The sequence below is a fragment of the Leptosomus discolor genome, chromosome 23, assembly GCF_034619465.1.
Source record: "Leptosomus discolor isolate bLepDis1 chromosome 23, bLepDis1.hap2, whole genome shotgun sequence".
Classification (NCBI taxonomy): Eukaryota; Metazoa; Chordata; class Aves; order Leptosomiformes; family Leptosomidae; genus Leptosomus; species Leptosomus discolor.
In genome coordinates this window covers 6,490,682-6,504,541 of record NC_141413.1, presented here as the reverse complement: position 1 = coordinate 6,504,541, position 13,860 = coordinate 6,490,682, and the positions used below count along the sequence as shown (strand labels likewise).

Below are 13,860 nucleotides of genomic sequence, written 5' to 3'. Positions count from 1 at the left end.
GTGAGCAGTTGGGGGTTGAAGCAACAAGAAGGCTGTTTTACTGGTTGTAAACCATCAGCTGGGGAAAAAAAAGTAGCCATGACACGAACATTTTCCCAAAGAAGCATCCAAGAAGTTCAGTTTATGTCTGATTTTCAGTTTATATCTAGTTTTCCCAGCCCAATCCAGTCCTTCCCAGCATACCGTGCCCATCCCTGCTGCTCTTCTGCTGGCTGTGCAAAGGACACATCGTGATCCCTGTTCAGGGCAGCTCTGGGACGGTCGGAGCTGCTAATCCGGTGTATTTAGTGCAAATATTGTGCCTCTGCGTTGATTTAAGCAGCATCCCAAGGGTCTGGGTTTTCAACAAGACCTCCTCCCCCTGGAGATGCCATCGGGAGGGTTGCGTGCCCTGCGGGGGCTTGGCTCCGAGGCCATAAAGGCTTTTTGTTGTTGTCGTTCCAAGCAGCGGATAAGCAAAGTGGATAAGCAGCGGGGCTGGGTTTGAAACACATTGCAACAGTGCAGGGGAGACGGCCTTCTCGCCCGAGCGAGAGAAGGGGCCGGGGGGATACGCAGCATCTGAGAGCGGGAGCTGGGAGAAAAACGTTATCTCGAGGTGGTGGGAGTTACTTTCAGACAATTAGAAAGCAACTGGTTGACCTCCAAATTGAGCAAGCAGCTTTGATAGCAAGAGCAAATGAGTATCTACCGCAAAGGGTTTCAGTTTGCGTGTCCTCCTCTCCCTGTCCTCCCTTCCCCTGAGCTTTTCCTCATCCGCGTTCCCCCAGCAGCTTCATCTGTGCTATGGCCGCGAGCTTGCAAGGTCTGCATCTATGGGCAAGGCGAAAGATCGGGTCCCAAATAATCCTGTTAAAAGGGACAGATCTAAGCGGTTTCTTAATGTTATTTAATTGTCTGTATTTCCCTGCTGCGGGGGGGAATTGGACCACTGCGTTTTTCAGTTCTCTTTCGGAAAGCACAGGCTCCACAGGAACATTTCTGGAGGTTCACAGGGAAGAAACCTCCACGTATTTTTGTTTCAGGAGATTAAATTTGCTCCAGCAGAGCTATGCTGATTTACACTAGCTGAGGAAAAGCGGTTGATGGGCTTCCTCTCTTGAAAATCTCATTTTATTTCTACACTTTCCCCCACGGACATCGCAGCATCTGAAGTTTTAAGTATGATCAGCTAAAAAAAAAAATAATAATCTTTGCTCTTCTGCTAGTGCAAATAGTTGTCATGTCAGTGAAAAAAAACCCACTTGTAAAGATATCATCGTCTTGCTGCCCTGACGCCTCGGCGCTGAGAGTTGGGCTGATTTCACTTGCAAGCAGGGAGTTTGCTGCTTTGAAAGCTGACAGGAGCGTTGAACTCTTCGAGCTGTTGCTATTTTAAATCGCTCGTATGGGAATGTTCAAACAGCCTCAGCACCCGGATATGCAAAGCTCATCTGTCATTGCGCTATTGTCCGCGTGCCCGGGGCTTTCTGGTTCGGCTGTCAAGGCGGTTGGGATCTCGTCGAAGGGCAGAGGGATGGGTTTGGGTGGGGGTCAGCTGGCACGGCTCCATCCCAGCCGGGGCGGGCGCCTTCGCTCACCTCCCACCAAACCCCCTCCCCGGCTGCATCAGGCACTTCAGGGTTTTTTTTGTTGCTCGTGGCAGAAAAAGGGTTTAATTCTCCCCAAAAGGCACATGTGTTGCCCCGGGTGGAGGCTGTGGTGCTGCGTGACAGCACACAGAAATCTTGGGGGGCTCTAAGTCCCCCCTGGGACCATTAGCAATTATCAAAGGCAGAAATGCAATTTTTTTTGCCTTTTTTTTAAAAAAAAAAACCCCTCGTTTTCAGATGATAAAACAGCTGGTGGCCCAAGTGGCCCTATCAGTGCCAGCCCAGGACCAGCAGTTTGCTTTTTGCCCTCTTGATCTCAGCAAGGGACAAAGGCTTGGCGGGGGGGCACAGGCGATTTTGGGGGAGCAGAGATGGGCGATTGCTGTCTCTGGAGCTGGACCATCCCTTTCCGCCCCCAAAAGAGCCTGCAGTATGCCACAGCTCCAAAGTGACCCCGGAGCAGTCCTATCAAGCGTGCTGAATTACACACTTTTAAAATTTTGGTTTTTTGAGGTTTTTTTTACTGTTAGCAATGAGAGAGGCTGCTGTGGCAACTCTAAAATGCTGATGAATGGGGTCTCCCTCTCCTAATTTGCTCTAGAAAAAAAGAGACGCAGTATTAAAAAAAAAAAAGAAAAAACCGATGCTTTCAGCTTAAAAAGGCGGTTACCACCACGAGGGACTCCAGCCGTTCAAGTAGTAGAGGCAAGGCAGGTACTGCCAGCCGCCCCGCAGGGCGAGCAGCGATGCCGCGGGGAGCTCGGCCGCCTCCCGCCCGGCCAGCGTGCCCAGTCTGCTGATTTCGGAGGCCACTTGTTTCCTCTTGGTTTTATACCTCCTGTTCTGGAACCAGATTTTCACCTGGGTCTCGGTGAGCTGCAGGTTTTTGGCCAGGTGGGCTCGCTCGGGGGCCGACAGGTATTTTTGGTGGCTGAATTTCCGCTCCAGTTCGACGACTTGGGTGTGGGAGAACGCCGACCGCGAGCGCTTCGCCTGCTTGGGGGGGCGAGGGGCGAGGGGCAGCGGGGGGGCACAGTCCGACAGGTAGGTCTCCGCCGTGGCATCTGCGGGAGGAAAGAGGAAAGAGAATTACCTGCTTGGAAATTGCCGGGATCACTTGCTTTTTCCCTTCCAGAGCGCAAAATATTCATATTATCTTGGAAATATTTCCATTTGGTAGAGTGAATATCACCTTAAAGTCATACAAGGGAGTTTTTTCTTCCTAAATCACACTTTCCTGATTCAAATAAGCACGAATTCCATACGAATGTACATTCAAGGGGCTAAAACAATACAGAAAGGGATATTTTGCGGTGCTGGTGGAGGTCTGGCTAAAACCTCAAGGTGCTGTTGTTGTCTAAGTTATGGCATCGCCATCTCTTGAGATTTTTATTGCAGAATTCATACAATCAGGCGTTTCTTTGAGACATCCTCTCTGCTTTGCCTCTGGGAAAATCCTGATCCCCAGAGAAAATGAATTTTTATCCTCAAGCTACAGAGGATAGCTCAGAAATGGGAAATGGGTGCAGCCTAAAGCAGAGTGCAGTTAAAAAGCATTGAAAATAGGTTCCTCCCTTTTCTCTCTCGCAGCCTCAAGTCACTGCTAAGAACTTTTGGGGCAGATTCTTAAACCTTCAGGCTTGGCTTTACACATGTAGCTGCAGACCTGGCCTCAGATCACAGCTCCAAAGCAGCATCTCAGTGTCTGACCCTGGCTTATTTCTCATGGCACCGTTCGGCCGCCTGAGCCAGGACCAGAAAGGTGCTGAGCTCCCTGGGAAGTGTCATCTGCAACTGTTAAAAAATTCTTAAGTCAATTTATTTATGCAGTTAGTTCCTTTTTGTGTATTACCCAGCTTGGGATGGAAATAGGCCAATTTTTTTTTTTTTCCTTTAGTCATTTCTTAGTATATTTTCTTAAGATGTGAACATAATGCTCGAGATAGAAACAACGGGCTTAAATCCCAGCTTGTGTAAATCACGGCTGTCCCACTGAAATCCCCGGAGCTGCGCTGATTTACACTAGCCCCTTTCTGGGAGATTTGGTACGGCTCTTAATGATTTTCGTAATAATCAGCCCGGTGGCTGTTTCTGAACTTGCTTTTATGTAGAAGCTTCTTTTAATAGAATTGAAAAGTAAAGCCAAAATTCCCCTGGCAAGGGCTCTCTCAGCAAGCAAGAGCTGGTCGCTAGAGAGTTCAGAACTGCTTTTTTGGCTGTTGCAGCTCAGCCCAGGACCGCTTGGGCAAGGAAAGGCTGAGTCCCCTCCCGCAGCCCCAGCCGTGCTCCTGCTCCTGCAAGGCCAGAGGCACCGGTCAAAAAAATCTGCTTCTGAGTGTGATTTTTGTTAAGTCGCTTCTGCAGCGAAATGTTCTTGCCTGCAATGAATTTAGCGACCGCACACTAGAAAGGGATGTTGGGGCAAGAGGAGCAGGACGGTTATCAATAAAACACACGATGTGCGGTGGTACAGGCAGGAGCACGCTGTGAAACCGGGGCTGGGCACGTGGGAAAGCTGAGCTCTGCTGCAAAACAGCGCAGATTCAACACGGGGACTTTCAAAATATCCCCAGTCCGGAGGCACCGAGGAGCTCGGCTGCATGAAGGACTGGCACAAACAGCCTCTCTGAGCTGGCAGCCCTACGGTGCCCTTGCTGGGGACCTTCTGAGTTAAAAGGGAATTTTATTTCCCAAAATATCACAGAAACGCATTGACTGCGTTGTTTTTTTTTTTTTTAAATGGCATTTCAGGCAAATTCAGCCCCTTGAGTTATTTGCAGTGCCTGGCGAAAGGTTTGCACGCAGTTGCTATTTCTCTTACTTTCCCACTGCCAAAGCACCGAAACTCCCTGGTGTTCAAGGCGCTGGTGGTTTGGCTCTGGGGTGCTCGAGGCAGCTGGGTCTGGATCCTACCCCTTGGCTGACCCGAGCTCGGACATCGCTGATCCATTCCCCAGCCCTTGGCTCAGCCAGGAGCTTCCACCCCCTTACCTGCGTCCTCCTCGTGGGGTGTCCCTCGGCCTTGGGCTGGGGATGCTCCTGGGGGACAAGGGCTCCCGGGGGGGTGCCCTGGGGCAACCTGCGGGGCTGAGCTGCCCTCGCTGCCCTCCACCACGGCCGCCCGCAGCTCCCGCTCCTCCGGGCTGCCAAACCCTCTGCTCTCGTCCTGCTCCCGCCGTGTTCCCCGCTCTGCCCCATCCCAGAGGATGTCTTGGATGAGGAAGGATGTCCTGGGCCTGGAGGAGACGGGCATGGGCTGCTGGGCTGCTGCCGGGGTCCGGCTCATCCCCGCTGGGGTGCTGCTGGGTGCTCTCTTCCCCCCTGCGGGGAGCACCCCGGCACTCATCCTCCTCTTCTCGTCCCTGCCCAGAGGCACGCTGCCTTCCCACCCTCCCGGCTCGGCGGTTATACGGCAGGCAGCCAAGCCTCCCGGGCCTGATTGGAGATCCCTGGCAGGAGTCTACGCCCTTCGGTTATGGCTTGGCTCCCACGGGTTTTCCTGCCGCTTGCTTTTCTCCCTCTTGCCCAGGACGCCCTTCCCCATGGATCCACGGGGTTGCAGCCAAACCTCAGCCTCCTCCTATGCCCCTCTGTTGCTCCTTTGCTGGCAAATCCCCCCCGAGCTTTTATGATGAAGAAAAGGATGCCTGAGTTCATCCTTTTGGGATCAAAACGCTCCCAGGGTGGGGGGTGCTGGCAAGAGGAGGGGGGAGCAGCATCGCTGCCTTGGAAGGATGCTCTGGAAGGGGACAGCTTCTGCAGCCCCTGCGCCAGCCCCAGCGAGCCGGTGCTCTGCTTGCTGCTGGTTATGGAAATTATTTCTGTCTCCGGGGTAATCCCCAGAGCTCTTTGGGGAAATGCTGTTTTCAGGGGAAAAAAAAAAAAAAAAAGTGAAGAAAATAAAAGGATTTGGGGTGGGATTTTTGTATTTTGGGGGCTTTGGGGGTTTCTTTCAAAACCTTCCACTTTGATGCACTTTCAGTTTGTTGAAAAACAAGCGAAAAATGTCACATTTTCATCAGCTTTGCAAAGCTGCTCTAACGAGGGCCTTAAAATAAAAGATGTAACAGACAGGAAGAGCAGCTCCAGAGGCACATGCTTGCACAGAGAGGGGCAGAGGGTTCACATGAAAATTTAAGCCTTAAGCTCAAACTAGCTCCTTGACCAGCTGTGGAACGGGACAGCATTTGTTTAGGAAGCCTTAGTACCTTTATACACCATCCTGCAAGGCCCTGTGTTCAAAGGCACACCAAAAGAAGAAAAATCTTCCTGATTCCAAGAAAAAACAAAGAGTTGAGCTCTCTGTTACAACAGACTTTTTGCTGAGTATCTACTTTATTTGTAGTTGTTCTTCTAGAGTTTCTGTTTGGAAAACAACACCCTGCTCACCACACAAACAGCTGCAACCCCCCCCCGCCAGATGTGGGCAGTCCATGACTAAAAAATCACCTTGCCTCATCGTAAGGCAGAGCAATCTGGTGGGGAAACCCCCGTGGGAGCAGGATTTGGCTCTGTGGATGCGGATGAGCAGCATCCCTGGGAACTGCAGGCACCCTCTGGGTGATTTTTATATATATAAATATGTATATATGTATCTACAGTGATCCACTACGGCCCCATTGCCTGCAAACTCCTTTCACTGTTGGAATAACGCAGCATTAATCAGCTCTTCTATTTCTAAAGCCTCCACTCAAACCCAGCCCCTCTTCCTCAGCCAAAAAGCCCAGGCATGGGATTTTTTAACTTTAAAAAGGGGAAACAATAGGTTTCCTTGAAATCCCCGGAGGATTTTGTTGATTTTATAGGAGGGTGTTCAGTTACGGCAGCGCAAAGCCCAGAGCAGGTTGTGCAGACATGCCCCGAACTCGGCTTTTAACCTGCCCTTTTCTCTCGTTCTTTAACCTGCTGATGCTCCTGCCTTAGAGAGTATCCTCCTATATTCACTGTACGCTTGGAAAGCTTCAGTAGCTTCAATAATTCAGCCTCATTATACTCCTATAGTCTGAGAAAGGGAATTTGGAAAGATTTATGAAGCAATTGGAGCCCAGGGGTACTATTGCAGCCGTGGCCCGGCCACTGGCCCTCTAACCCCCCAGCCCAGCTTCTGGAGAGCAAGTGAGGAGCCGGTGCAAGGTGCTGCTGTGGCCGTGGTGGGTGGGTGGGCTGCCCCACAGCTCCCTGCCCGCCCGCTCCAGTGCTTAATTGGGATCCCACTGTGCTGCCCAGGGGGGGCTTGGGGTGGAGGGGGAGCCCCGAGGGGCACCGGTGGCTGCCCTGGCAGGAGCAGGGCTTGGCATGCCGCACGGCCGGGCTTGCTGAGCAGGGACACTCGCTCGGGTCAGGAAGCCTTGGGGACAATTTGGGAGCCAGTTTTCCCACTGCAGAGACCCTACCCCTGCCAATTTTAGGCTACCCTCGCTGTTGTGGGAGCTCAGCACGTGCTTGTCCCCCCCCCCCGCCACACACCCAGGGGCTCGCTTTGTCCTGCATCCACCCCCATTTTGGGCTCTGTCACCGAGATGGGACCACAAGCCCAGCAGAAGGGCTTCTCCCCTCAGCAGCTGGGCGCTTCCCTTCCTTCCAGGGGGATATTTCATTTCAATTAACCATTTTCCTGCAAATAGAGCTGAGCTGCCACAGCTTTACCCTAACTATTAGTGAAATCTCCCGGTGCTGTCCGTCTGCTCGACCCCTCCAGCTGTAAGTCTGTCCTGGGCAGCCTTGTTGCACCACTCTTTTGGGGTCCAGCCTCTTGTCCCTTCATTGCTGGTGTCCGCATTCGCTGTTCACTCAGGGAAAATGACTCATAGCTGACGAGCGGTGAGTAATTTGGCCCAGGATGGGAGTTTTGGTCCAGGAGAAGGTTTTTGGGGAAACGGTAGCTGGTGCGTGGGGGTGTTTGGGGAAGCTCGTTTTTGCAGGGGTTGGTGTAGCGAGTGATTTCTGGTTTGGGCTGGAAACAGGGGAGGTTTAACAGCAGCCCCGGCACGTGCTGCAGAGCTGCAGGTGACAGAGGGAAGCTGGTGTACACCAGGATTTTAAGGGTATCCTGATCCTGCAGGAACTGGACTTTCTGGAAGCTCCTCCAAAACAAGTGGTGGGGCACAAACGATGCCTTCGGCGCTCATGATTCCCATTTTCAGGTTTTTTTTTTTTTCCTGAGCTGGGAACGGTAGCAATTTTCTTCTTTGATTTCCATGTTTATTTGGGGGGATTTTTGTGTGATTTGCCTCATTTGATCGCTGAACCTCAAAGTTAAAACGCTCAGTGCTGTTAAGACTTGCAGGTAAGCCCATGCACTGGGGACGCTGCTGTTTGCTGGGGCTTTCCCCGACGCCGGCAACATTTCCCAGTGCAAGGACCCTGTCGAGCCCCGTGGCTGCTCCCAAGCCAGAGCAGAGACCTGAGACTCAGCTGATTTTCGGGAGATATCCCTCGGTGAGTGTGGATGGATGAAGGGGAGCAGAAGGGGCAGCATCCAGGGGGGCTGTCGCCTTACCCAGTCTGTTCCAGTGTCCCGGTGGGGCTGCAAAGCCTTGGAGCAGCGGGATGGGGAGCAAGCTATCTTGCCAAGAGGGTTTTATTCTGGTTTGATTTAGATGTCAGGGATGTCCCATTTGGGAAGCGAGTGACCGCTGGAGTGATGGGGCTGAGGGGGATTAGAGATAAAAGCTTAATTGCCTCCTGCAAGTCTCTTGTCGCCAAACGCTGGGGGGATAAGAAGCTGTCGGGAAAGGAGTGGGGAGGAGCAGGCGGCAGCCCGGAGCGAGGATGGAGGTTGTGAGGGGGAGATTTTGCCTGTCCCGTGCGGAGGGAGTTGTGTGCAGGTTCCTGCCCGGCTCTGTGACTGGGATATGTTGGCATTGTAATGGAAAGATCTCCGTTAAACCACCATTTAGCATCAGGCATTGACCTCCGTGTGTTTTTCCCCACTCCCCGGCATGAGCAAAGCCTGCACAGGGGGGCTGTGCGCAGCCCGATGAGTGGGTTGGTCTAACGAGGTCTCACTGGGTTTGTTCTGTAAGGGTGAGGCCATGGTTTCGTGCCACCTGTTTGGGATGTGGCTGTGCTCCCCTTTGATCCATCCCAGCACACTGCAATGGTGTTCAGCCCTCCTGCATTTCATAAATACGTGTAGAGAGATGGATGTATAAATATACCTGCAGTCCTTTGATCCAGCAAGGCACCGGATGCTGATGGATCCTGATTTGGGGATCCTGCGCCTCTTGGTGCTGGTGTAATTCAGGTGACACCAACCCACCGTGTGATCCTGTGAGCTGCCCCTCACGGCTGCTCCACGAGGGACCTGCAAACCCCTTTTACCAGTAAGGGAATAGCAACAGAGACCTGAAAACACTCGCCAAGAGTCAGGGAGGGGGTTAAACCTTGGGAGCTCCCCAAGCTTGGACTACAAGGCAGTTATCTTACTGAATTAATTATCAGCATTAAGATTGATTTGGGGTTTTTTTCCCTTGGATCGGATTTTGATGCTCAGCTGCAAGTTGCGGGTAGGAAAAGTCAAAATGTTCAGTGAGGATTGGCAAGAGAGTGAAAACACACAATTTCATCAATTACCTTTTTATCTGCAAATATTATTAATAATAACAAAGACTGAAATGAACATCTGTGCTGGGAGATATTAAGGAATATAAATCAGAAATGTATCTCAAAAGATTAGAGGAACTCAAAGCATTAAATATTGTTCGTATAAAAGTGAATGCACAGCGATGTGCACAGACCCTGTTTTCCAGTTGTCCTTAGGAAGAAAACCAGCGCTCGTACCCTCATGGTGGCTGTGCGCTGGCACCCTGGAGGAGTAGATCCTCTGGGGGAGCAGGAAGGGCCAGGCTCCGAAACACTTGTGTTTAAATAAATAAATGCCCTCAGTCACTGGGTCCCCAAAGCGGCAGTGCTGGAGCGGCAGCATCCCCCTCGCTCCTGACCTGCCTTTGCAGAGACGTGACCGCACAAACTGCCTGGAGGGGACGGATGCTCCGGAGACGACCCACTGTCCTGGGTGGCAGAAACCCTCCAGATTCAGCTCCCATCCCGAGGAAGGCTGGGCTCTGGGGTGGAGGGGGGGCTTGCTTTGGTGCTTTTCAGGTGGTCCTCACCTCCACGGCCATCTACCAAGCCCTGATCCCCGCTTGCACAGTGGCTTGCAAGCACCCGGGCTGGTGCTGAGCGGCGCCGGCCATGCCCAAGCTCACAGTGGGGCTGCCAGGGGCGGCACTGGGGGGCACCCCGGCGTAGCCCCCCCCGTAGCTAGCGCCATACGGGCTGCTGCTATAGGCACTGTAGTAGGAGCTGTAGGAGTAAGGGCTGGCGGTGATGCTGAAGGGGGCTGGGTAAGGCTGGGAGCCCCCAAGACAGGGTTTGCCGTCCCTGACCAGCACCGGCACTGCCACCCTCCGCGGGGGCAGCGGGTGGGCAGCCAGCTCCAGGGATTTATCCTGCCTTTGCCTCTTGCACTTGTACCGCCGGTTTTGGAACCAGATTTTCACCTGCGTGGAAGTGAGCTTGAGCACGCTGGCGAGGTGGTCCCTTTCCGGAGCCGAGAGGTATTTCTGTTGCTTAAATCGCCGCTCCAGCTCGAACACCTGAGCTTGGGAGAACAAAACTCGGGGTTTTCGCCGCTGTCGCTGCTTGGGGTGGTGGCAGGGGTCAGCTTTCTTCTCGTCTGCCTCGGAAGGGTGGGCGAGCAAACATTTTCCTGCAGCGAGAAAAACCCGAAGCAAAGTGAGACCCAAGTCCGGTTCTGTTCCCAGTGAGGGTGTGTTTCCGAAGGAGGGGGGTGATTGGGAATGGGGCCCCTGGGGCTGATAGTTGATCAATTTAATATGAACTTTCCTGTCGTGTTTAATGGGGATACAAGAAAATTCCCTTTTTTTTGGGTGGAATTAAACTGTCATATGAAGTTTGGATAATGCCTCCTTTCGGTCCCTCCTAACTGTCGTGGGTGCTGCCACCGTGGCAATCCCGGCCCGGAGGGACACGGGGAAGGTGGGGTACGCCACATGTTCAAGTACCCCAAAACACAACCCCCCTTCCCCACCGTCCTGCTCCTGAGGGGTGGAAGCGATGGCAGTCGGAGCTCTGGCAGGATTCACCCCCAGCGCCCGCGGGAAGGCGAATCCTGCGGCTCTCTGAATTTAAGCAAAACCAGAAAAACGAAACAGCTGGGAACGATGGAGGAAAAATCGTTCGATCCGCGAGAAAAATGCAAAGCAGAGGCTTGCTTTTCATCTGCTGGCGTTCTGTGTGGCAGGGGAGCCAGCCGGGGGTCCCGTGGGCCATCGCTCCCTGGCCGGTGGGATGCGTTCGGGTACCCTGGCAGCCTCAGCAGGGGCTCGGGGAATTTGAGGGGGGTGCTGCTGGGAAACGGGGTGCTGGAGGGGTCCTTCTGCAGGTGTAAAGCCGGCAGGGAGGTCTCCCCGGGCTCCTCTCACCCTCCCCGGGCTGCTTTCACCCTCTCCGGCTTTCTGGCTCCGTCTCCCAGTGCTGACCAGTGCTCAGGCTCTGGTCCTACTGGTTTCCCCGTTTCTGCAGCTGCCGGGGGTTGGAGAAACGCGAGCAAAGGAAACTTCGTCGGATTTTAGCCGGGGGGAGAAGGGGGCCCGTCCGATCCCCCCCTCGGCGGCCGCTCCGCAGCAGCATCCCCGCCGCCGGCGCCGCGCCCCCGGGGCCGGTCGTGCCTTGGCGCGGCGGTCCCCGTCCCCAGCGGGGACAATTTACCGAGCATCGACACAGGGGGTTGTGGCATCGAAAACGGTGGCGATTTGTGCCTTTCGGCAGAACACCCCACCCCACCCCCCCCCCCCCCCCCGAAATATCCATCCCTCCCGCCCCGCTCCCCCGGGCCGTTTCGTTTCCCCGAGGGCAAAGGGATGCGCGGCTGCACCGGGGCTTGCCGGGCAGCCCGGGAAACGCCCCGAACAACCCCAAAAAACAAACCCTGGGGGGAAAAAAAAAAGTGAAAAAAGGAGGAAATTCGCCAAGGCCCGCGGCGGGCAGCGGGGAGCGCCGGGTCCCGGCGGGATCGCGGTTGGAGGGTGCGAGGATGCCACGGGCGGCTCCGCTGCCCTCGGATTTTTCCAGCCCCGGAGGAACGAAAGCGGCTCCGTGGGGATCCCCCCCGGTCCCGCCGCCCCCCCCCCCCCGGCCCCGCCACCCCCTCCGGTCCCGCCGCCCCCCCCCCCCGGTCCCGCCGCCCCCCCCCGGTCCCGCCGGTGACTTACGCGGCGGCGGCGGCTGGTCCTCCCCGTCGGGGCTGCGGGAATCCCGGGGGCCGGGGGCGGCTCGGGGTCCCCCGGCAGCTCCCGACCGCTCCAGGTTGAGGATGTCCTTCACCGAGAAGGGGGTGGGCAGCATCTTCCAGGGCCGGGGGGTGGGGGGGGATGTGGAGGGGAGGGGGGGGCTGTGCGCTCCGGGACCCGCTCCCCGCCTCTGACCCTCCTGCTGCCGCCGGGCCAGGCACCACCCCCGGTCCCCGGTGGAGAGGGGGGGGTCCCCGGGGGTTTGGGGGAGCAGGAGAAGGCGGGTGTGTCCCCGGGGTGGCGGGGGGGGGGCTCTCCCTGCTGCCTGGGATGCTGGTCCGGATAGGGCTCCCCATTCAGCTCCCGAGGAAGGAGCCAGACCCCTTCCCCTCTGTATTTCCAAAACAAGGGGAAGTGAGAAAGGGTGGGGGGTGGTGGTGTGGGATTTGGGCTGAGCTGCAATAAAACAAATCGAGTTGATTTTAGCTCCATTAAGGTCACATTAGCGAGCGGCTTCGGGAGATAAGGGCTGATAAGGGGCGCAGACCACCTAGCTCCTGCGGGCATGGAGTTTGGGGGGGGGGGGGGGGGGATATGCTGCGAGAGCCCCCACCAGCTTGGGCTGCCCACCGCCAGCAGCTCTGGGCCCCAGTTCCCTCCCAGTCTGTTCCAGTGCTGCCTTAGAAGGCGGCCATTGAGCTGGCAGACCCCTCCACCCAGGCATGAAGCAGGACCAAGCTCCCCCTCCGCCATGAGTTTGGGGAGCGGAGTGGGGCCCTGGTAGCCCTGTGGGGTGGTGTGTGGGGGGGCAGTGGGGAGCCCCACCGGCCGTGGGGTGATGCTGGGCCTTATCTGAGCCCAGTGACCGGCTATTTCAATTAAAATTCCTGGCCGGCCTCAGGGGCTGGTGTTTGCTGATAGCCCTGACAGAGCAGAGCTAGTTTTTGTCTGGGCTGGGTCGGTATCTCTCGCACCACCGAAATAGCCAAACCGGACTGTTAGGGGAGGCTGAATAAATAAACTCCCCAAACGCAGGCAAGGAAGTGAGGGGCTGGAACAGGAGGGAAAATAAATACAGTGGCTTGGGGAGAAAAGCACTCCCAGCCCCACAGGTCGGTCCTCATTTCTACATAATGCATGGGCTCCTTCCCGGCCCCTGTAGTCTGTGTTTTGGGCTCTGTGTGCCTCCACGCCCGTGGGACATCCCTGCCCACAGTGCCTTATTTCCCAGTGTAAAGCAGGAATTATGACCCAACACACCGTGAGAAACGCTGAGCTCCCCTTCCCCGGGAGGGTTTCGCGGCGCGTGGCGATGCCTTTGCAGCCCCCTTCAGCAGCCGCGATAGCCCTTCGGCGGGGGTAAAGCTCGGGCTCTGCTCCAGCGCTTTCTTTCGGGCTGCCCCCCCTGGAGAGCACTCGCTCGCCTCTGCGATGGCTTCAAGTCGTGCTTGTCCATCGCTGCGGGCCTGATCCTGCTCTCTTTATAGTTGGTAGGAGTGTGAACTTTGCAGGCTGACTTTTGCATGATGAAAGGATACCTGGAGGTAATTTTTGGGGTTATTTTAAACCTTTTTTTCAGCTATTGCACTGCCCAGGCCCCAAAATTTCTAATCCCATGCAGGAATGACAGCGCAGCTGACTTAAACCAGCGCAGGCTCCTCGGGCTGGAGGCTCCTGCCCATGCCAGCCACCGCAGCGGCCGTGTGCTCCCTGCAGCCCTTCGCCACGGTCCCTACGGACAGGTTTAGCTCCTGCAAACCCATCCTCCGAGCCCAGGGCTGTGCCCCGTTTGCAAAGCCCCTTCCCCATCCCCGGCTGGATTCATTGCCACGTCTAAATGGCTTGTTTGGGACTCGAAACACCAAAAGGCGAGAGCAAACAGACAGTAACATTACACCTTGGCTTGTTGATGGCGGGAGGCAGCCGGCGCCAAGGTAAAATGCTTGGCTGGGATCGAGACGAGCAGGAAGGAATTGGGGTAAGTAGCTTTATCCGCCCCTAATGACTCGGTG

The 13,860-nt window shown here is 55.3% G+C and overlaps 2 protein-coding genes across 2 annotated transcripts; both read right to left on the bottom strand.

The window, feature by feature from the left end:
- Positions 1–2,258: 2,258 nt before the first annotated feature.
- On the bottom strand, positions 2,259–4,878 carry NKX3-1 (NK3 homeobox 1). Its single transcript, XM_086477239.1, has 2 exons — positions 4,584–4,878; positions 2,259–2,656 (listed from the first exon to the last, which is right to left on the bottom strand). Exons 1-2 carry the CDS (start codon positions 4,876–4,878, stop codon positions 2,259–2,261), a joined length of 693 nt encoding a protein of 230 aa, XP_086333365.1.
- Positions 4,879–9,718: 4,840 nt separating this feature from the next.
- On the bottom strand, positions 9,719–11,963 carry NKX2-6 (NK2 homeobox 6). The gene is made up of 2 exons (XM_086477227.1): positions 11,831–11,963; positions 9,719–10,305 (listed from the first exon to the last, which is right to left on the bottom strand). Exons 1-2 carry the CDS (start codon positions 11,961–11,963, stop codon positions 9,719–9,721), a joined length of 720 nt encoding a protein of 239 aa, XP_086333353.1.
- Positions 11,964–13,860: the final 1,897 nt, after the last annotated feature.

Bases quoted from the DNA above. Each gene is read 5' to 3' on its own strand.
- NKX3-1 (XM_086477239.1), bottom strand. From the start codon at position 4,878: ATGAGCCGGACCCCGGCAGCAGCCCAGCAGCCCATGCCCGTCTCCTCC. The intron at 2,657-4,583 runs GTAAGGGGGTGG...TTCCTCCCGCAG, and splicing joins ACCCCACGAGGAGGACGCAG to ATGCCACGGCGGAGACCTAC.
- NKX2-6 (XM_086477227.1), bottom strand. From the start codon at position 11,963: ATGCTGCCCACCCCCTTCTCGGTGAAGGACATCCTCAACCTGGAGCGG. The intron at 10,306-11,830 runs GTAAGTCACCGG...TTCTCGCTGCAG, and splicing joins GGACCAGCCGCCGCCGCCGC to GAAAATGTTTGCTCGCCCAC.